This window comes from Lissotriton helveticus, chromosome 9 (genome assembly GCF_964261635.1).
Source record: "Lissotriton helveticus chromosome 9, aLisHel1.1, whole genome shotgun sequence".
Lineage (NCBI taxonomy): Eukaryota > Metazoa > Chordata > Amphibia > Caudata > Salamandridae > Lissotriton > Lissotriton helveticus.
The window spans coordinates 1,224,716,669-1,224,740,392 of NC_136070.1; the positions used below are offsets into that span (position 1 = coordinate 1,224,716,669).

General features: G+C 43.9%; 1 protein-coding gene across 2 annotated transcripts in view; it reads left to right on the forward strand.

Moving 5' to 3' along the window:
* The window catches only part of GRIP2 (glutamate receptor interacting protein 2), a 476,068-nt gene that overhangs the window by 220,494 nt on the left and 231,850 nt on the right, over nucleotides 1-23,724 (forward strand). For both annotated transcript variants that reach the window (XM_078661710.1, XM_078661711.1), the window contains exon 2: nucleotides 1,611-1,691. In XM_078661710.1, the coding sequence (XP_078517836.1) occupies nucleotides 1,611-1,691 (81 nt within the window). The remainder of the gene's footprint in view (nucleotides 1-1,610; nucleotides 1,692-23,724) is intronic.

Consider the following 23,724-nt stretch of genomic DNA (forward strand, 5'->3'; position numbering starts at 1 on the left):
TGCCTGCAGTACAAGAAATGTTTATGGACTAAAAAAGACATACTGTATAACAACAGAAGTATAAGGGCCGGTCCTCATGGGAGATTACAAATGGACAAGGCAGTACTAAGAAGGGACTAACGAGCCTATTAACGAATCCGAAGCCAGCATTTACGAAAGACAATGACACAAGCCAATGACAATTATGGGCGGAGAGTGGGCGGGGCTTTTATTCCATTCTCCCAATACAGCATGGCTCGCAGAGCAGCGCATGCGCTGCCCAGGCTCGACCTAAAGATGAGGTAAATGCCCGGGGAGTGTCCTTTTTCTTTGGCTTGGCTCGCCTTGAAATAACTTGACTATTTAGGGAGTGTCCCTTTAGAGCCTATGGCTTTTTAACAAATGTATGTGAACGTTGTGCTTAAAAATATTATATATAGCCCCATTTTTAAAAACAATTGCTGGAAAGGAGCTCGAACCCTTTTAGGTCTGGCTCACTTGCTTCACTTGTGTGCTTCAATTTAGGGATATTTTTATGCTTCAGAACATTCAAAAGATCATGTTAGCACGCTAATATAGGTGGTAACTAAAACAGACGTCTGTGTTGTAATAATTATGCATTTCTTATGGTTCTTCAGTTGTGTAACTTATTACGATGTCATCATGTGACATAAACTCCAATGAAAACTGTTGGTCAAAGCTCCTATGGTGTCACTAATTGTGATATCATTAAGGTCAAAGGGCATGTGATGTCACTTCCGCAACCCCGAGCATTTTAGTAAATTGACATCCCGGAAGGTTTATTTCAGGTGAATTGCAGCTGAGCGATAAAAAAAAAAGGAAACTCCACTATGACAAGCTAAGCAACCTTTCCTCCCCAATGCACTCCTCATTGACCTTGCCCATGGCGTCACAGAGGAATACTCAGTGCCATCACTGGTGACGTCACAGATTATATCCTCACTGAGACAACCTTGTGTATGAGAGCAGTGGCGGCTTGCCGAGGGTGTGCGGTGGGGCGGAGGAGGGGCAGAGGAGGGGCAGGGTGGGGGGTAGTAAACTCCGGCTTACGGCCGAAGTGAGTTAAGTAAATAAATATATAATTAAAACAATTTACATTGTGAGCGCTGCAACGCTGAGTTGACGATGCAGCGCACACACTGTAAATTATTTTATTTATATATTTATTTAATTAACTCTCTTCGTCCGTAAGCCGGAGTTTACTGCCCCCCACCCTGCCCCTCCTCAGCCCCGCCCCATCGCCCCGCAGCACACCCTTGGTGAGCCGCCACTGTATGAGAGTGAAAAGACTACGTCCGACAGCCAACATTGGTAACTTGAACATTGGTAACTTGATTGCAGTTTAAGACTTTACATCTTACATAGTGTTGTGTAGGATTTGTTTTTAAAATAGCTTGTAAAAATGAATTTTACTTTTCGCCTCCTTGGAAGCGGCCTGGTGATTGTGAAATGGTGTCTCTGGTTGAATTTAGAACGATATTGTCACCTCTGTCCTGGCTTTCATCCCAGTCACTGTGAATTGCTGCATAATCATGAACTTGTTTCTCTTACTTAGGTTTGATCTTTGTTTTTGTTTATTTTTTAAGAGTGCCCTTTTTGTACCCTTACAGATGATGGGCCATACTCGAAGGGAGGCAAAGATTGTGGGGGACTCGACACCGCCCTGGTGTCCAGAAGGCAAAGTATACCAGGTAAATGGAGACATGTGTCTTGCATACTACTTCGTTTTTCTATAAGCACTTCTTGAATAATGCCCAGGTATGTACTCTCTTGTTTAATGTACTTTACCACCCAACACCACTTTGCCTAGTTTTCCACCTCAGATTGTGGCCTGCTCCTCACACGTGAATTCTCCGGGGGGGTTAGCAACATATTTGAAATTAAATTCTAGATTCTTGAAAATAAAGTGTGCACACTGAGGATTATTACTTCTGCATTCCTTGGGTGGAATGGCGATTCTTTTTCAAAGGCTCAATGTATAGCTCTTTTCACATAGGACATCCCATACTGTTGAATAATTATAGGCCACAACACCTAAACTGTGATGCATAAATAAAGTAAAATGAATATTTGGAGTCCAGGTTGGCAGATGGAAAGGCTGATTGGGTGGAGAACATGAACATATTTACATATACCACTCAACATTTTCAGTCTCCAAAGAGGGTGCCTTCATGTGAAGGGTAATCCTGTTAAAGTCAATGTAGGTGATCCATATTTGAGAGAGTGCAGAACATTAGCAATGGCCATGGTGCTGGTTGGGATGGAAAAGGTGGGATAATGACCATGAAGTGTGTTCGATCCTCCTTAAGAGAAGTTAAAACTAGTGGTCCGCACACTTGGCTTTCATTGCTAGCCTGGCTGTTCATTTGACTTTATATTGCATTACATATCTTCCTAGGAGAAAATTGCATGTGATACATAAACGTCTGTACCAAAACAACTGTACAATTAAGAAATAGTCTAAAACTCTTAATATGACTTAGCCAAAAAACATAATTATTAAAATTGCACCAAAATGATTCAAATGGATGATGGAGGTCAGGACTTATAAAAGTATCAAAAAACAATCCAGGCAAATGTAGCTGTCTTTGTTTATTATGATCTTCCACATATTTTCAGCCTCTGGAAGAAATGCTCTATCTGGCAAAGTTCGACTTTAGACCCTTTACCCCTTGTGGTTCAGCAAAAAGAGCTTCCCAACTCCCAAGAGAAGCTTTTCCAGTTCCAAAATTGAAAGTAAAGCAGGGCACACCTCTCCGCAGTACTTCTCTTTGTAGATGAGATTTGTTCCAGTAGATTTTCTTAGTTCTTCTGTTCGTTTTCTCTCTGAATAAAAAAACCTCCGAGCAGCAATTTCTAAAGATGTTTGGAAGTCCTCCTTAAGCAAACCAAATTCTGGGGGTATCTCCCCCTTCGTGCTACAACACTAGCATGGTTCCGAGTCCGCCAGGCTCTTTTTGGCAAAACATATCCCAGATTTGTGTGTGCTACAATAATCCTCAATAGTTGAGCTAAACTTCACTAAAATGTTTCTCCTTTTGTCCAATGTCTTCCCAAGGTGGGCCCATTCTGTCCACCACAGATGATGATCGGCCAGTCCCAGCCCTCTTGGGCACCTTTATCACCTCAGGTGGTGAGTGGATCCTCTGTGTCTTTAAGGCCCTCTTCTTTACAGAAGCAATGTCATGGATCCCCTCAGACAGGCAGATGTACCAGAAAGGACATTGTCTCCAGGATTTTTTTAACAGAACAGTGTGAAATAGTCAAATCCCTTTGAGGATAAACTGATGTGAATGTCCTCAGTTAGGTTGAACAACCATCCGTAAATTTCACGGACCGTCCGTTATTTTAGTATGATGTCCGTAAGGCGACCGTAATTTTGGGAATTTCAGGAAGGTATGCCGTTCCCCTGCGAGAGGCCGCATGAGTTTAAAAGTTTCCACTCAGGGCCTCTTGCACTTATCTTTTAATTTGTAGACTGAGGTTGTCTACAGCATACCCTCCCAGACATCGCAAAGACTGTGGACCGGCCCATTGTCATTCTGAGACTGCAGCTGATTATCACATATAGAATGACTATGGGCCCCATTGTAGTGACCGCATGTGGTGTGCCTTCTGTATCAGACTAGGGCAAGGCACTCGGCTTTTATCTTTGAGCTGTGCTGGAGAAAATAAAATAAAAAAACTTTCGGGGGCAGAGCAATCATTTGTGCAAGGCCTCCATCTATATGTCATTTACCACATTGTCAAGCTGGAAATTTGTGAACGGTAGAAGTGATAACCACTTTTAAAATAGCATTCAGTTCAGTTTCTGATGTCCCTGAAAATATTATCCCTTAATAAATATAATGTGCAAGGTAAAAGAGTTCTGGGTAAACATGAATGCAATGGATTTTCAGCGAAGTGCTTCTTAATGTCATGGGCCTGAAACAGCGTTTTCACTGTACATTTAAAAGTAAGATTTAAACATATGAATAAAAAAATACTATTTAATGTTGATTGTTACATTAGCACAAATCGTGATTGCAGAAAGGGCCTGATGTCGATTTGCAAAGCTGTGCGCATACTGAAAAACTGACGTGCACGATTGTCTCAAACTAATATAAACTTATTTTGACTTGAACTTATTTTGGTTGTCTATTTACTTACTTATTTACAATTGTGCAACTTCCTATCATATGTCTGTAAAACTAATGTTTTGTCCTGAGTTTTTGACCTGAATTTTTGTCCTGAATTTTGACCCTTTGTCCTGAATTTTTACACCTGCGTCCTGAATTTGCACCCATGCCAGTTGGTTACCTTATCAGTTACATGTGAGACGTAGGTGGCGTGGCCACAGTAAGGGATTAAACAACAAGAAATGACTGGTAAACACAAAAGCAGAAATGTAATAGCTATATAAAAGTCAGATTAGTTTTATATATAACATAATCTTGTATGTTTTTTTTATTTTATTTCGCTTACTATCTCAAGAGAGAGGAAAATGCTTTCACATCTCCCTAACTATATATAAATGCAATTACGTTTCTATTAATTTCAAATGCAGATGCAAAAACAGAAGTTCTAGCAAGCAGTGCACTCCTGAAAGCTAATGGCTGGCAAAACCACTCTTATAAAATAGCTCCCTAGTTCAAGTTACCTTTTTAAATGCAACTGCTAGCACAGCTTAAATTTCATATTGAAATATTAAGCAGATTTGCCTTACTTTGCAAAGCATTATTACACCCGTCTTGCATACTATTAAATCTGGCAGTTTAATTGCAAAAGCCAGTTTTTCACTTTTCATATCCGTGCCTGCCACCCGACCACACGTTACAGCTGACTCAAAGTATTGGCAATAATGCACATTTAAATGTAAAACAATTTCCCCTTATTTTGGGTAAGGGCACGTGCAATTGGGAGTGGTTTAGCCAATTGCCTAAAGATCAAAATACTATATATCGAGGCCCAGAAACGCCTTCAATTGTGGAGGATGAATGTTGGAAACCAGCTGCCTTTCATGATGCAAGCTTGTGACGTTGGAGGGATGTAGTGCTGCTTGTGAAGACATGGGACTATATTATACCTTGTGCCTGTGGGACACAATGGCGTATGCACCGGTTTTGAGGGCCCCTGGGGCACAATGGTGTTACAGACGAAGCCGCTGATGCTTGTGCAACCCCTTCTGTAATAAAGATAAAGATTGCGCACATGTTGCTCAAGCACTTTTTTGAGGGTGTTCCCTCATTTGCATGGGGGCGTGGGCACTTGCAATTGAGGGACTCACTTTGCCTTCCTGCGCCCACACCGTATTACCGACATGGGTGCAGCAGTGGCGTAGCAAAGGGCCACACAGCCGGGGGGGGGGCCGAGATCCAGGAGTCCCCATCAGCACAGTAACCAGGTCTGAGAGCTCCTGAGTGTGTCCATAGGGGGACCCCACCATGTACTTTGCAGGGGAGCCGCCTCAAGTTTTGTTACGCCACTGGGGTGCAGAGACGAGCACGCCTTTAAGAGGCGCACTGCAAGTGTGCCACACAAAGGTGGTGCACTTTAAGTTCACTTCCTAAAGGCAGACCTCTGGAGGAGAAAAAGGGTGTCCCACGGACTCCCACCCGCCAGACATCACCCTGAAGGCGTTCAGTCACTCATTGCACCCGCCAGCAAGGGGGATCTCTAATCCCACATAAAAGTACAGACGTGTTGCCGCTTACACAGTGAAACATGGGGCAGTGCATTCATTCTAATAGGGCACACTTTACTTGTTTCCACCTGGCACATCTTTTGAAAGGTGCGCCATGGCGCAACCAAGGAAAGTGCCCCCATATCAGTAATACGGCTTATGGAGCGCATGTCCTCTTGCAGTTCATTTGAATGTTCACATCATTAGGAAAGGGGACTCTGTGTCCGAGGTCACTGATTTTCTTTATATCCTAGGATGGACATGCCAGTCAATGGGCTGGCTCTAAAGGGACATGTGTGCCAGTAAAGGAGTCTGTGGCTTGGGCGCCGCTGGCCAGTATCACATCACCCACAAAGCCTTTCACTCCTCCTCTCCTCGCTATCTGGCGAATAAACAAACTCTCTGGAGGCTCTAGACAATCACGAAATGCGGAAAATCTACTGCTTGAACCTCCCACTTTCAAGAAGGAAAGATCGATGGCCCAATCCTTTTCAGGCAACGCAGTGAGAATCTGGAACTCACTTCCGCCTCAGCTTCGGACCACCACCTCCCCCCAGGCCTTCAAAACTGACCTCAAAGTTCTCCTCCTTCAAAGACACTTCCAAAGTTAATTCATGCCCTCTCTATTATTTGACGGAAGACCTTTTAGTATAGAAAATGTCTATTCTCCATGACTATGGAAGTGCCTTCCCAGTGTGTTGTTGTGGTTTAGAGACTGCCATTTATTGCAGTACTACCCTTTTACTTGTGTTTGGTACTCTTTTGTAACAGGCACATGTCACTTTTCTCTTGTAACACACTGTTTGCTACCTCTTACTTTTTGTTTGCTTTCGACACTTGCACAAGTGCCACCATTGCCTATGTAACGTTTGTTCTTGTGTTTGAGTGTCCTCCATTTATTGCAGTATTATACCTTTACTTGTACTTTGTATGCTTTTGTAACCTGCACACGTCACTTTTTCCTCCTGTAATGCACCGTTTGCTACCTCTTGTATTTTGTTTGCTCACGATTGTCACTTTTGCCTCATGTAATGTAACTTTTGCTTTTGTATTTTGTTGTAATGTTCTCTTGTATCAGTTCTGTTCCTATTGTGAAGCGCTCTGACACCTTCGGGTAAGGTCCGCCCAATATAAAAACGCATGCATAAATTATCAAAACAAAAAGCAGGGAAGGAAAGAAGCATTCCACACTGGGTGGGTATGATGGGAGTGCAGGAATGTACAGATAGGAATTGATAGTGAGTGGGAGGGAGATTGACTGAGTCGGGGGGGGGGAGGGGGATGGGTGGGTGGTGGAGGGGTAGGAATGTTAAGTGGCCGAATGTCGGCAGGAAGGGGTCAGAAGGAGAGCTGTGCAGGGGTCGTGCCTTAAAGATAATACCAAATGGCGCACATTCATTCACTGTAAGGAAATCCTTTAGAAAGAAAGTCTATGTAAATTGTAACAGCATGCAGCATAACCTCATTTGTAGGAGCAGAAAAGATGGTATTGAATTTTTTGGGTAGGTGCTGAATTTGCAGTAGTTAGTCTGTTGTGGGGTTGCAAGGATGTGGGAAGAGGGGCAGATTGACGAGGCATCTGGGTGATGCAGAAAAAGCTCACTGATATCAGAGTTGGCCATAACATATGTCTAGATTGTGTATATAATTATGCATTTTTGTCTCAGCCAAACAAGACCATCTTCTTTCCCAGTAGCCTTCACTATTTCATGTATGCTGGGCCTTTTGTCAACATTGAGTAGATATCGAAAACCAAGTAGCGAAGAAGGGGAAGGGTGGACTTCCTGTATTAGCTTGTGACTGAGACGGGTACTCACTTTAGGTCAGCTGATTCATAGGATATAACTCACAAGAGCCTTATTGTTATTCTAAAACTACTGTACTATGCTCTTAGTCCTCAAAGGAGAGTACTGGCCCAAATGCAGGACCTTTATTTAAAGCTAAGATTATAACCCCACTTTTCTCCAGCCCTGAAATCACTGCACTGTCTTCCAGTTCAACAACACTTTAAATTCAAAGTGCTTTGTACAGTCTTTTTCTTCCAACGTGGTGGTCCTCTCTACTATTAAATTGCCTATGTCTCGACACTGCTAAGACTGCAATCCAAGTCCTCTGTTGCAGGAGACCCTTTAGCATTCCCAGCAGTTGGTAACCCTCATTGGACATTCTTCTCCCACAAATGTTTCTAACCAAAGCGTCCATTAAACAGGTTTAATCTTGGACAGTGGCTTCCATTTTGAATCCACACCCATTGCAAACTTTACCGATGGCAATGGTGTCTCACTGTGACTACTGGAAGAGCATCTGCTTGTGACTTAGACTTTCAGCGATGTTACAGAAATAGGAAAGTATCCGCACTTGGTCCTGGTCAACAGCTGTGGCGACTTGAAAGCACTCTGTTTGATCCATAGAGATGTCCACGTCCTTGAAGAAAATGCTTAAGCAAGACTCCTAGACTTCCAGTAGTGATTTTTGTGGGGATCCACAGAAATAAAAAGATTAAGAGCCACTGATTTAGAGGCTGTTTTATTCGTCATTGGACATGCAGTGATTTCGAAAGCTTTGTTTCACCTTCACCTTTAACTCTACCCATCCATAATCCATAAGATCATCCTCCCCTCCAGTTACCTCCACGCACACTTGTAACCTCACCACCTAACCTCCCTTTACATCTGCTCACCCCCTAGCCCTCAAGCCCCTTTTACCTCCCTTTAGCTCTCCTCACTCCTGAGAAACTTGAGTCACCTTAATTTGCCTCTACCCAACACTGAGCCCTCAAGTCACCCTCGCCTCCATTTACCTCTACCAACCGCTGAACCCTCAAGTCGCCCTCACCTCCTATTACCTCTTCCCACTACTGAACCCTAAAATCATCCTTCCCTCCCTTTCACCCCTCACTTCCATCCCTAAACACTAAAATCACTTTTTGTTTTAAATAGCATGAAAAGTATGCTATTAAAAAACAGACCTATGTAGGAAAGACTGCATGGATGTAGGAAAGACTGCATGGCAAAGATCATGGTAGTAAAGATACTGAGTGGTAAAGGCTGTTTCCCCTCCGGCAGGACACAACCACACTCCTTTCCTTAAACTCTCCTGCCTTTACCCTAAATCTTCTGGTAACATTGTTAGTTGTTTTATGCCGTTTATGATGTTTGGCGGGCACCTTCGCCTCTTTGACAGTCTACCCCCTCCCACACCACCCCATGCTCTATACTTCAGATCTCGCCTGAGACCGTATATGCTCTTCTCGCTTGCAAGAACTTTGGTTTACCTACTCGGGGTGTAGAGCCTGGTCATTGCTTCCATTGGTTTGCTTCAGCAGTAATTTATTTGCTTCTCTTTGTTCAACTAGTGCGGGCTTCCCTTCCACTGTTCGTGTGTGTCCCTACCCTGGAGCATGGCCCAAGTACTAATTCCTCTGCCCAGTGTCGTCCTACTGCTTGCTGCTTTCACATGTACTTTTATTCCCTTTGCCTTGTACCCCCTTCCAGGGCCAGTCTGGAAACCGAAATTAGCTCTGGCAAAGAGCTTGACCGGCCCCGGGGGTGAGGGAGGGGTAATCGAAAGCCTTGCATCGCTTTTGTTGCTGGGGTAGATATTGCAGCTATGCTGAAAAACCGGCCCCCGGTAACAAAAACTGCTCCCGGGGGCCTAAAACCTACCCCTGCCTGCTCGCCCGGGTAAATGCTCGGTGCCCACTACGGCCAGTCCGACCCTGCCCCCTTCCTCTCTCCCACATTGTTGCTTGCCCTCCAACTCAACATCCACCTGCGCTGTGCAGCTTGTGCAGTCCCCCCACGCCGTTCCCCCTTCATTGCTTCCCCCTCCCGTTCTGCAGAAAACAAATTGCCCAAAGGTTGTACCAAGAGGGTTGAAGATGCAGATGGTACTGCTTGCCCGGCAAAGCCTTTTTGGCACTGTATTAGTGGGGGGTTAACACTGTGACCTTCAGCTCAGACGTAAGAAACTTTTTTGTGAGAATAATCCCATAATAAGAAAATGGATCACTGTCCCTCGGGGTCAGAGCTGGTTGTGTCACAGCTCTTTTATTCTTGCTTTCAGCCGTGCTGCTGTTAAAACACGGCTCAAAGAAATTGACATAGCCAATAGCTCCCCCATAGGTGAGATCTATTGGCTTTGTCAATGCTTGTTTAGATTGAGATGATTTGCCACTAATCTTTTTTTGTTCCATTAGATCTCACTTTCCCCTACAAGTCTTTCTCCACCCACTCGCTTCTGTTACACCCCCTTCCTCTCGCTTATTTTATCACCCTGCAGGGGGTCCACGCCTTGAATCCGCGGGGCGATCCCACCTTTCCATGACTCATTTTAAAACACTCCTGTGGAGCAGAATTAGCCCCAGGGAGGGAGTCGTCTTCAGCTTGTGGGGCGCCATCTGCACTGATGAATGACTCGTTCTGCGTCGGTTAGAGCTTTGCAACGAAGAGGCCTGAATCTTTTCCATCATAGAGCATTGGGACACTTCAGCATGATGCTCAAGTCGTGACACATACAATCGTAAATTAATATATGGGAGCAAGTGAGGCCCCCGTCTCATGGACACCTGTAGCTAAGGAAGTGACAGGGGGTACCTCTATTGGCGACTGAGGTGATGGGCTTATGCCTTAGCATGGATAACTCTCTCCAGCATGCTTTCCCACCCATGTATTTACCCACTGTGAAGAAGGCTGGCCTTGTCTCTCTGGGTCAATTTTTGATAAGGGCATGGAAATAGTGCGTAGAAGGAAAATATTGGGGATCTACCAGGTTACAAGATAAATTATAAACAAACCAGGCAAAGGGATGTATAAACAAAAAAATCCGGTGGTAAAACGTAAAAAAATGATCATGAAAAAAGAATACATATTCGTGAAAGTTAATAAAATGTACACCTCTTATTAAAGTATTTGGTCGGTCATTGAGGTTTATGGGATCATGAAAGGAAATAGAAACAATTCTTGCCATCTTAAAGCTCTTGGGCTGGAACCACAGGCAGGGCAGAGTAGTTCGGGGTCCTAGATCTCGGGTGGGTGGTTGAATTTTCAGATCTGCAGGTAAAATTATATTTTGCTGTTCAAGTGCTCCAATTCCGCTAACACCAGAATAATTTGAAGCCACTTATTTCATTAATCCTTCCTCTTGTTGTGATTGAATACACAGATTTACCACTCCACACGTATTCATCTTGAGGTTCACAACAAGCTCTTAACAGTGACCGAAGCAACTTCTCCCACATTTTTGCCTTTACATTTTGCTCTTCGTTGGCAGCTTGCTTGCTGGGTTGCTGCATTCCTTCTCACCATGGCACTGCCCTCATCTAACACAGCTGGAGTCCACGTGGAGTGACCTGGGAAGGAATACAGGGGCTGCTACCCAAGTAGTAAATGTGCAGGTTCTCACCGCGAGAGGAAGTGCAGTGTGTTATTGTTCTCTCAAGAATCTGTACAAAGCCCATGATGCAAGATTGTCATTTTTTAGCTCTAAGTGGATCGCTTTATTTAATGTACGCATGAATCCTTCCACCTCTCCGTTGGCTTGAGGCCATCTGGATGTTCCCTTCCGATGTCTGACTACAGTGGTTTGTAATATCGATTGAAATCTTGGCTTTGAAGTGGTGGTTCATTGTTGGTGTAGACTTCATGGAGGAAATGCTTTTCATACCTTAAGAATTACAACCTCTGCTGTAGGGGAGGGCATGAACTCCAGCTCAGAATATTTTCTGAAATCCTCAAAAGAGATCAGCAAGTGCTGTCTGTCGGGTAAATATGCAAAATACATGCTGATATGAGCCAATGCCATCCTCTCACTCTTCTGGAATGATTGGAGCTGGATGATCAAGTTGCCCAGTTACATATCATGATAGAGAGGATGCCAGTACGTTCCACCTGAGAGTCAAGTAGGAATCTCGCACCTTTTTGGCAAAGTCAATTTTTTTAAAATTACCCCCTAATGTCAGCGTTGATCGACATCAAGAATGCTGGAGACCAAAAATGATTAGACTCCTCCCCCACAGGAGTAGACTGCATGTTGTCTGCAAAACATGGCACATCTCGTGCCTTGTGCACTGCTTCAAACTGGTGTTCCATAAGGAGTAGTAGCCATTAGCAACTTTAATCCGTTAGAGACCATTTTCTGTCAAACTAGTACCAAAAAGTCTTTCTTGATTGAGGTTACAACGATTTCTCCATTTCTCATTCAGCCAGGCCTTGACGTATCAATGACTGACCTGGCATATTGCTCCATTTCTTTTGCTCGACCGGCTTCTTCGCTTGTACATTTTCGTGGGTGTCTTGAAAGGTCATGTGGGGTTACCGTGACCAGGCTTATACTCCACCTCAAATGAGTACTCTTGGAGGTGGAGAATCCATTTCTCGATACAGGAAAGTGGTTGAATGGGTTTCCCTAAAACAGGGTAGTTATTGGTTTGTGGTCAGTTCTGACTTGGAATTGATTGCCATACAGATACACATGGAAGTGTCGACCCCTCCCAGAATATAGTCATTGCGTCTTTCACTGTGAGAGAATTTGTGTTTAGGTTTAGTCAACACTGTGCTGGGATATATTACCGTAGCTCACTGGTAACACTTTTGCAGCTGTAGCAGACCTGCATCTAATCCCATCGGACTGGCATCAACCGAGCGCTCAGTGGGTAGGTTTGGGTCATACCGTTTCATCGTGGTGCTGGTAGATAGGGCTTCTTATGTGTTGCAGTTTGCTTTTTGCCAAAGGGTCTTCAGCTTTTAGAGATATCTGTTGCTTGTTAACCAGGTTAGTGATGAAACGCCCACAATACATGACCATTCCTAAAAAATAAATTCATGTTTGTGTCGTTCTTAGGAGGTTAAGCAGCTGCTTTGACATCTGGCACCTTCTTCACATCAGGAGGCAATCCCTTGACTGTCAATCAGTATCCAAAAAAGTCAAAGCTCTGTTTGAGGAATTCACACTTGCTCCTATACATGGCCACATCACTCTTCTTGACTACAGTCAGTATGGCTCTTGGATGATAATTATGTTCTTCTAAAATGGAGTCATGAAGGATGTCATCATGGACATTTAGTACACCTTGTAGTCCTGCCAGCACTTCTACGATGCACAGTAGAATACATCTGCTGCACTGCAGATCCCAAATATGAGGTGCCAATAGTGTCTGATCCCAATATGGGTAGAAAATGTTATGCATAGTGATGCTTTATGTAGTTTTAGCTGGTGATATCCATACCTATGGTCGATTTTGGAAAACCAAGTGGCACCATTGACTTCTGCTGTCCTACCGTCTACTGTCTGAGTCAGGTGTCGTTATCTTTGATGGGTTTGTTGTGCAGCCTTATGTCTACATCTATCCTCACTTCCCCACGATGGTTAGCTTTCTTGGCTTTAACAATAGGTGAGACCCGGATGTGGGCCCTTCAGCTTTTTTTTTTCATTGATTCCAGCAGCTTCCAGATTATCAAGTTGTTTTTTTAAACCTCCACCCTGACATAGAATGGAATCCATTGATCGTGCAGCGTCACTGTCTGCACTGATTGGCCAATGTGTAGCTTCACACTTTTCTTCTTCAGGCACCCAATGCTATTGAATACACCTATAAACTCCTGCATCATGTCATCAATCAGGCCTGATATACTTGAAAAGCAAAAGCTAGGAGGTCCAGGACTTCAGCAGACTTGCGGATCATCAAAGTGGTTCTGCACGAGGATCTCAGGAAACATTGTACAGAGATAGAACAGGCTTCATACGATATTGGTGTGCAAAAGGTTATAGCCTCTGGGTGTATGTTGGTGCCAGTATCCATGAGGGTGGTCTAGTGGTGTAGCGCTATGTAGTCATCATTGGTCACGAGGCACACAGTGGTGTCTGTGTCTGAGGCGACTGACTTTGGAGCCTTGTATGTTGAGGTGTCAGCATGATTGTGAATGGCTCTTCAGTTTGCCATCATTTCTCAAGACAGATATAAAGTGGACGCGTTTTCTTTAACTTCTGATTCACTGTCTCTCTCCATGTGTAGGGTGCTCTATGGTTTTGTTTTGATGTGTTTCACTTCCTTTTTGGTTGTTGGTTCTGTTGGATATCTGGGGGCCTTACCTTCTTTGGAGGAACAGCAAAGGTTGGCAAAGTGGTTATTCTGGCCACAACAGACCATGTCTTTCATCACGGCTGTCTCAATGAGCTGGGTTCTCACAGTATCCACAGCTTTTGCTCTTTCTCTTCACCTACAGATTCACTGCCCCACTTTTTTCTTCCACTGAATCTGGAAGTTCAGACTTGATTGATTTGGCAGCTAGAGGTGCTCCAATGTTCACAGCTCGATCATTGAACAGTTTGAATGATTTCTCTATTGCAAGTGTTGCTGGAAATTGCATCTTGTCTTGCCTCAAGATGTCTCTTCTGAGCAGGTCTGAGTGGCATCCTTATATGATCTGTGCTCTGATTCCTTTTTCTGTATTTCTGTCCATTAATGAATACCTCCTTAGTTTTAAAAAGGGTATAATTTTGGTAAACCTGTTTTACAATTTCCATTTAAATGTGGGTAGTTAGTTTTAATTTTTTTTTTTTTTTTTATAGCTCTGAGCAACTATTTGCAGACATATTTTATATTTTAAAATTGTTTTGTACTCCCATAAGTAGTGAAAACCGCTGGATGAGTTGCTCTCCAGATAGTTCATTTTTCCTTATGCTTTTCCCACTTTCTTTTGTTGGTAGGTGCATCTCCCAGCATGAATGTGCATTGGCTTCAAATAATTTATATTGTCATTAAAATATAAGGACATGATCAAACACATTAAAAAATATATTTTTGTCTACAAAGTCTCTGTAAACCTTATAAATAACCCTGAGGAAAGTTCAGTAAAACATATATTTTTTAAGTACCATTGTTAATCAATCAGAACGAGGCAACCGTTTCCACAGACTTAGCAGGCTTTCACTGTGCAACACCAACCTATGTAAAGAACATGTTCAGAGACTCATTCATTTCGAAATTGTTGTAGCATATTCAGACTTCTGCACAGGAAACCGAAAGCCTTCTCAAGCCGCAGGTCTCTCCTTGAAGGAGCATTCTGTTAGCTAGTTGTACTTTAGTTATTTTTAAAACCTTTTATTGACACTTACAATTGGTAGGGGATGAACGTGTAGGGATATGTGCTGCAAGATTATCTTGAGTACTAGCTATGAATCTGATTGGGTTATATATGGACTCGCTAGGAGCCAATCAGAACGTAGTGTTTTCTTTGGTAATGCCCCACGGTCTGATTTCCAATGGTTGATAAAGAACCATCTGCTCCAGTACTCAAATGTTTCTTTCTGTTTCTCCTAGTTAAATTTATATCAATCTGCTCTCAGTGGTTGGAATATTCTGATAGCATTATAACCCCTCAACCTTGAACAATACCAGTCATTAAAGGCCCCCCTCTCTTGTTATAGGCCCTCACAAGATGCTCGGGCATATAATCATGGTAGAGACCCTTAAATCACCAGCCCAGCTTTCACCACGAGGCAATAATGGGAAATCTGCCCATACCATGCAGTGAACACAACATTAACGTACAACTGAAACAAATCCAACAGGAAGGGTTATGACACCCCTAAAGGATGAGATTACAAAGCCTTGCATGTGCAGTGCTCACACGTATTACAATGTGGCTGTTTTTTGTTTTGATTTTTTTTTTTTTAATAAGGGATAGCCCTTGGAAATAAATTTATATATATATATATATATATATATATATATATATATATATATATATATATGTTTTTTTTTTTATTTCCTTCTTATATGGACCATGTCGAGCAGCAGTTTTACAATACGAATCTCCATCTTAGCCCAGAATCCTGTGTATCCTTGAAATCCAAGCTTTCCTCAGCCACTGCCTCCTTGTAAACTTTGTGAAGGGCAAGTAATGTGACCAAACCGAGGTCAGTGTTAAATGAAGAATTCCAAGGGTCCCGCCCTAGGCATCCATGTCTTACCCACTTGTGACATATTTTCAGAATTTAAGTGCTCTTGTAAAAATCTGCCAATAAACAGTTCCATGATTAAAGCACTTTATTAGTTATGATGGGAAACTGGCCAGGGACCTGTGGTGGTGAAAGAAGTCTTTCTTCCATGTGCTGATTAAACTGCTGTCTCCCACTGTCCTCAATTACTTCCATCGTGCCATGTGGCACCGGCCATCTGCCTCCTTCCTGGCTGCCAATAATATGGGTGTCTGAGAGCATGACCTCAATCGGACACCGTATTCCGTGTTCTATCGGGCCTCATCTGCCGCATCCTCCCAGAATCCTGTTCTTTTGTAGGTTCAGATGCACCGATGACAAACATACCTTGGTTGTTCAGTTTTGGAAGGTTCAGGTGAGAAAGTGAATTTTGGGACATATTTATTCAGCAGCACTTTTAAGCCATGATGCCTGAACAGGCACTCCCTAATCTCTATCCAGAGAGTACTCATAGGGGCTAGTCCTTGTGCTGGAAGGATGACACTCATGCAGTCCCTACTGATGGCACCACTTTGAGTATGCATTAGGGAGGGGCATTATAAAACAGGAAGCATCAGGTGGTTGAATCTGGTTGTGTCCTTAGAAGGAAGCGGTCAAGTATGCGTCACAAGAAGAAGACCAAGAATTGTGTTTTTTGGCAGATGTCCACAGCAGTGATAGACTGACAGAGGCATCACCGATGGGGAGGGCCTTAGCCAGAAAGTGTTTTTTCCAGGAGATGAGACAGACTCCGGGAACCAGCGGCTGAGTGCGTTGGCGCTAGGTTTGCTCGAGCCACCAGTGATCAGATTTCATGGGAGACATAATCCCCTGCGGTCTCTGCTGCTGAGGATGGGGAAGATTCAGAACCTGGCACCCCAAGATGAGCAGAAAGGCACTCAATTGGGTGATGCCTGGCAGGTCACTCCTTAGAGGCTACAGACTTGGATGTGTGAGTCTGGGTAGTGCTTTGTTTCTTTAGGTGTGTGGAGGCCACAGAACTTACACTCTGCTAGGAACTTGCCAAAGACTTTACCCCGCAGCGTAGACTCGGTGACCCCACCTAAAGGTTTCCTCCTAAATGTCTCACCAGACCTTTTTGGTGTGCCCAACTTGCTTTCTTGTTGGTAACTAGGGAAGCTGAGAGGACTTTCTCTGCCATCATAGGAAGCGCGGATTAAGCCAATCCAGTGAAGTAGATGGCCACCCCCTCAGTGATGTGTATGACCCAGTACTTCATTTGAAAAAATATGTGCCAGGGCCCTCGTCAAGAAGCCACTTCAGCGTGCACCACCCATTGCCCCTGACAGCACTGCCAGTGACAGAGCCAACACAACCTCTAATCATCACTTTCCCACAGGTGTGACAATTTGGACTATTCTGTGTCCCCAAAGATATAAAAATGGATTGGGAGGCTGTTGTAAGTCATTTTTAGTTTATAGTAAATTAATAAACCACTGTTGTTGTGTTATTCTCTAAATTGAACAAACTGCACCACCATGTGGCAGACAATCATAAGTGCTGGTGCGGAGCACTGGAAACCACCTGCAAAAATTAAGCACTGGTTGGACTGGAGGAATATCTGAAATGGATGATATATAGTTCTGTGTGCATAATAACTGTAGTCATTTCTATTGAAAAATATATGGATTGGCATGCACCTGAGAAATTATATTTTGCCTTGTCATGTGTCCCTACGTGGTCCCCATTATATGTTATATGTGCATGATCGATATGCATATGTTCCCCCTTGACCGAATAAAGACGCAATTATAGTTGTGTCCAACGTTAGTATGCCAGTTTCCAGTCCTCGTGAAAGCAACGAGTATTAGGCCTATGTTGCCAGCGTTTTACATTGTGCACGATTAATTCATCGAGTTGTCCCTGTTTCTAGGCCTCATAAGGGCCCGGACACCAGATTCAAGCTCCAGTCTCCTGAAACCACTCCGAGGAGCGATGCAGCCCCTCCCGCATCCCTGACCCTTTGCTTACTTTCTGCCAAGCTGCGCGGTGCCCGGCCTGGCCTGCCTGCCTGTCTGCCAAGAATATGTTATGCCTCTAGTTATCAGTTCAGCTCCCCGGCTTCACATTCCTAAGCTAACGAACCGCATAAACATCTTCAGCTATAGTCTAGTCTTCCTGTCTCCATGCAAGAGAGATACTGAATTAGTATCCATAGAAGATTCATAGCACACGCAATACATGTAGAATATATGCATGCACCAGCCTTAGTGTCAAGTAGCCTTTGCCCTGATAACTTTTAGATTCTATCAACATGTTCTCTAAACACCAGATACCAGATATGCCATAGGTACATGTCGTCCTGACATCCCAGACTTTAGTCTCCTCTTCTAGTGCAGAAGTCCGAGCCCCCAGCTCTCCCTAGTTACACGTCCTGGCTCGTTTGCACGCACCAGTAGGTTAAAGGTTCCAGCTGCCCAGGTAGCCCCCTCCATGTATCCACCCATTTATGACACTTCTGTGACGTTTTCATCACATGTCTACGTGCACGCCCTGTGCACGCCTTCTTTATACGCCCCTATGTTCTTATCTTACGTTTTGTCACTTGTTACGCCTACTGTATGCAATGTAATTGTATTGTTTTCCTATATATACTATGTACTGTTAATGAGACGTTGCAGCTGCCATTCCATTTCATTGCATGCCACTTCATGGTCTTTAGGCTCGAGCCATCCGATTAAAGCCATTCTGACTCAGATTCCACGGATCCTGCCTCTTATTTATTGAGCTATCTGTTTTGGTTAATGCATAGAAAAATAGTACCGGTAATTAATTATTTATTTACCACATAAATGGCGCCCGAACAGGGACGAGCCCCTTCCCCACGCGCCGGCGATGTAACGCAGGCCCCCTGACCCTTCTACAGCCGTGACGGAACCTCTAGCGTGCACGTGCAGATATTTCTGCTTCAAGTCTCCCTCAGGCCCACGGAGGAGACGGAGACTGCGGTCCGGCATCCAGACGAGGCGGTGAGGAAGGCGGGTCGTTCCGACCAGAGCCCAAGCCGAGAGAGCAAGGTCTGAGGTATCCGGAGGCCCACCTGTAACCGAAGCCCGAGGCGCATGCGTAGTGTGTAGCAGTAACCAGACGTCGTAGCAGTCCAGTCCAGTCCGAGGCCTTCAGTTTGCTTCCCGGTGAGTACCGTTGCTGGGGGTATCTAGACGGGTGTTCATTAATTTGTGCCCGGTCCGACGGGTTTGGGTACACAGATCCGGTCCGACGTGTTCACCTAGGTGGATACGGTATGACGTGTCTCTTTAGGAGACCGGTATGTTCTGTACTGTTTTAGCAATGCATCCAGTAATTCTAGTAAGTCCGTTCTCGAGAAATTCAAGTATTGTGTTTTCAATGTATCAGGTAGTATTCTGTTCGAACTGTTATTAATGTGTTCTTGATGTCGTGGTATGAATGATTGTTTTGCTATTCATTACTGTGTTCATTGTGTATTGTGTTCAAGTTCAAGTACGGTTCAAATATGCCGCTGTTTTCGAAATTACGTCAGATAAAAACCAGAAAAGGGTTACTCGAAGAATCAGTTCCTGTCCCTCCCAGGGACAGTCCTGGACATTTCATGTATCACAAGCATGGCTTAGATGCCATACTGTATCTAGATTTATGGGTTGATTACACCAAGCATCTCGAAGAGAAATATAGATGGCCTGTATCAGGTACATGGGATGCCGAGTGCATCATGAGAGTAGAAGAAGCATTATGGAAAAAGAAAGCCAGACAGTCCCAGAAAGATGCCATAGAGTTATGGCGTAAGGAATCCCATAGAAGAACCGAGAAAGAATTCAGAAAAGCAGAATTAAGTAGGGAATCCTCCGAAAAAGCCCAAGAAAGGGAATTACTAGAAGAAGGTGAACGAGTTAGAGCAGAACAGTCAGACAGAGAAATGCCCTTATTAAAGGTATGTATCCTCTTCTCGCCGAGGGTTTGCCGAAGGCGACCCCGGAAATATCCCGTAATTTACCGCCACCCTTGGTCCCGACTAAGCTGCGTCAAAAACCGACTGCAGCCGAAATTTTTCTTTCTTCCTATTTAGACGACACTGTCCCAGAATATGCTAATACAGATCCTACCCCGCCAGTCCAAGTTCAAGTCCAGCCCCCTGTTAATAATGTAATTCCTGTGCCTCCAGTCGTTGGCCCCGGGAATCCTGTTCATGTGCCAGTACCCCCGGATCAACCCACATTACGTATCCCTACTGTACCAGTCACGTTACCAGCAGCCGCACATCCAGTATTAATTGACGATTCCAGTTCAGGAGGGGCAGGGGGAGGTGCTCCTACCACCCCGCCTCAAACAAAGCGCCTGACGCTGAGAGATGCAGCATTACAGCGCACGCCAAAAGTGGCTACGTACGAAGCCCTCAGACAGTTCCTTACTGATTGTAGATCTGATCCAGTGCCAGGCAAAGATCACATGATATTATACTCCGTACGTTTACGACGAGTTGCAAACTTCTTGATCACCATATCAGATATGAAAGAACATTTAGACAGAATATATCATTTTATCCGAACAGGGGAGAATCCAGAAAGTATTCACGAAGCTATGGCACACAGGAAAGTCGAGATTCAAGGCATGATTTTGCAATTTCTGATAAATTGTTTAATAAGAGAACAGGATCGTCCTGATAAAAGTCCAGAGGAGATGAAAGTCCTGACAAAATGGAGCAACAATATAGCAGACGGAAAACACAAGACCCAAAATAGTATAGAAACCATGTACAGAAAGATCCGGAAAGAAATTATAGGTATACACGAGAGAGAGAAAGCAAGAATAGTAGCAGAGAAAGAGAATGACTCTTCAAACGAAGATGTAGACAGCGAGAATCCCAGCAGAATAGCGTATGTAGGTAGAGCGAGACCGTCCGATAGACACACACGTCCAGACTACAAGAAAGCTTTTCCTCCTCCCGTACCTGAACAGTGTTCTCTTGAACAAATATTCCAGGCTACAGATAAAGTTCTGAAACTACGAATAGGTTACCATGAACTTAGTACCATGCATGAACAAGAACTAGCCCGATCAGCAGTCCGATGGGTTAGTGACTCTGCCACGTTTCCAGACGAAGTAGTGGCTCAAATGTTTCTGAAACTGCCCCCAGCCGAGCAGCGACTGGTGGGTATGTACATGATTCAGCACCTCATTACACTGTATGAGAGTCAGCATTCTGATCCAGGTCCCTTATACACTGTATTGAACGAGTTACTCCTAAACAGATGGAAAGGTCTAGGTACCGATTTAATTAGTGTCATTCTAGAACAGCGCCACAAATACAGAACGTTCCTGACTCCGCATTTTGTTCCAGTTTCACCCCCATTCTACATAGACAGATCCGTTACGAGAAGTATATCCAGTTAAGGGAGAGGGGGGTAATCTCGAACGAGTATTTGTTTACACCCCTATCACGAAAATAGAACTTCTAGAAATGAAAAAGTTAATACCCTGTCACGATAAAGATCCAGCAGGGTTCCACCGAGAATTAAAGGACATGCTCCGTATGGGAGAATACACGTATCCTGATATCATAAAAATGTTAAAGGTCCTGTTGCCTGCGGGCATATATGAAAAACTTAAAGAAAAAGAATGGGAGGTGGGAGAGAAAAAGATAGATTGGACCGCGTTAGAGACCGAAGATAATGCACGAGTCCCAGGTACTGGTCTTGGGGATAAAGCTAAAGAATTGCCCGAACTGTTAATACAAGTCTTGCCAAGATTACTAGCCACGAAAAAGGAAGATTGGGATGCCATCTCAGCCTGTAAACAGAAACAAGACGAAGACACTAGTGATTTTTATTCCAGATTTGAGAAATGTTTCATTATTAATAGTGGCCTGAAAACAAGTAGTGAGTCGTATCCACATCTTTTTGTTACTAAACTAGTTGAGAATTCTTTACCACAAGTCAAAAATAGAGTGTTGAAAGTCGAGAGTACTTGGCAAGCTAATACCCCATCTCAAATGCTCCAGATGCTACAATATCACCAGAATAGAATCAGGGAAGAGCAAGAACACGAAAGGAGACGTATGAAAGACACGAAAATGAAAGTACTAGTTGCACAGTCTGTTCAACCAGATAGTCAGAAGAGGGGTACAAACCAGATCAGTCATTCTGCAGCTCCTGTTAAAGGGACCTGCAATTACTGTAAACAGCCAGGTCATTATATAAACGAATGTGCAGTTCTGAAACACAACATAGCTACAGGTAAGACGAAAGAGAGACCACGTCCTCCTAGACAAGAACAAGTTTCGCAGAATTCCCAGCCACCGCAGAACGCACAACAGACAGTTACAGTACCGCAGCCTATAGCTGCCACGCAACACGTTACACAACAGATGTACCAGTACGCACAGTCAGATTATCCAGAATATCAGCAGTATTCATGAAACAGCCTAGAGAGGGAGGTTGGCTTGCCTCTCATCGAGATTCCTGTAGATCAAGAGGGTCCCTATGTACACAGTCAAGTATTAGGGAAAGACAGAAAGTTTCTGATTGATACAGGGGCAAGTAGGACTACCATCAGTCATGACGAGGTTCCAGGGGCTCCACTCTCAGGCTCAAGAAACGTTTCCCTGGGATTTTCAGGAAAGCCTATTGTTAATGAAATATCGAAACCAGTTTCCCTAGAAGTTGGTCCATTGTCCCGAACTACAGACTTGTTACTTACGAAATCCTGTCCCGAAAATTTACTAGGTATTAAAACATTGAAAGAATTAGGAGCAGTAATATGTTGTTCTCCGGAAGGAGTGAGATTGTTTTTACGTGATTTTAAAGGTCATTATGTGTTACGTGATTTTGACCCTAGATTACTGAATGTACCACAGCATTTATGGGCGCAAGGTCCAACTGATGTAGGTTGTATGCACATTACACCCTATCGTGTCACTCTGAAACAAGGTGTTGTATTACCACGAATCAGACAGTACAAATTGCCACCTGAGGCTGTAGCAGCCTTATCCAAAATTATTGACGAGCTCATTGCTCAAGGAGTGGTTGTAGAAACTGACTCCAATGTATGTAATTCTCCTATCATTCCAATTCTTAAACGTACGGATCCAAATACACCTCCAGTTTATCGATTAGTGATTGACCTCCGAGAACTTAATAAATGTATCATACCCCAGTACCCTGTAGTTCCAGATATCTCTTCCCTATTGACTGTCATTGATTCTGAAGCAGAGTTCTTTACAGTTATTGATCTCAAGAACGCATTCTTTAGTGTCCCCATTCATCCAGACAGTCAGTTCCTTTTCGGATTCTGTTTAAATGGAAGAAGCTATAAATTCACACGAGCTCCTCAAGGTTTCACAGAAAGTCCTAGTATTTACAGTCAAGCACTTAAAAGACAACTAGACAGTATTCACATGCCAACTGACACTGCCCTGCTCCAGTATGTCTATGATCTATTGATCACAGACCGTACAGAACGTGACTGCGAACGTGCGTCACTTACAGTCCTGTATTTTCTGGCCGAGATGGGGCACAAGGTGTCCCCTTCGAAACTACAATTCTGTGTCCAGCAAGTGGTATACCTTGGACACTTACTGTCCAAGAGGGGTAGACAGTTGACACCAGACCGTATCCAGTTAATAGCACATCTTCCACAGCCCAAGACACAGAAGGAGGTGCGAGCTTTTATCGGCCTCACTTCTTACTGCAGACAATGGATTCCTCAGTATGCATACCTAGCTAAACCACTGATACAGTTAACGACACAGGAGGCAGCGACATCGACTGTCCTCCCTTGGACCCAGGAACATACACTTGTTTTTAACGAGTTAAAGAAAGCTTTATGTAATGCACCTGTGTTAGCGACACCAAACTACAGTAAGCCTTTTACACTTTTTGTTACTGAACGCGATGGTACAGCATTGTCTGTTCTCACTCAAGATCAAGCAGGACAACACAAGCCTTGTGCTTATTTTTCTAGCACGTTCGATCCAGTAGCCCAGGCTCTGCCTGCGTGCCTCAAGTCAGTTGCAGCCACAGCTCTAGCTATCAGACAAAGTGATTCCATAGTGTTAGGACACTCCCTGACAGTACAAGTTCCACACT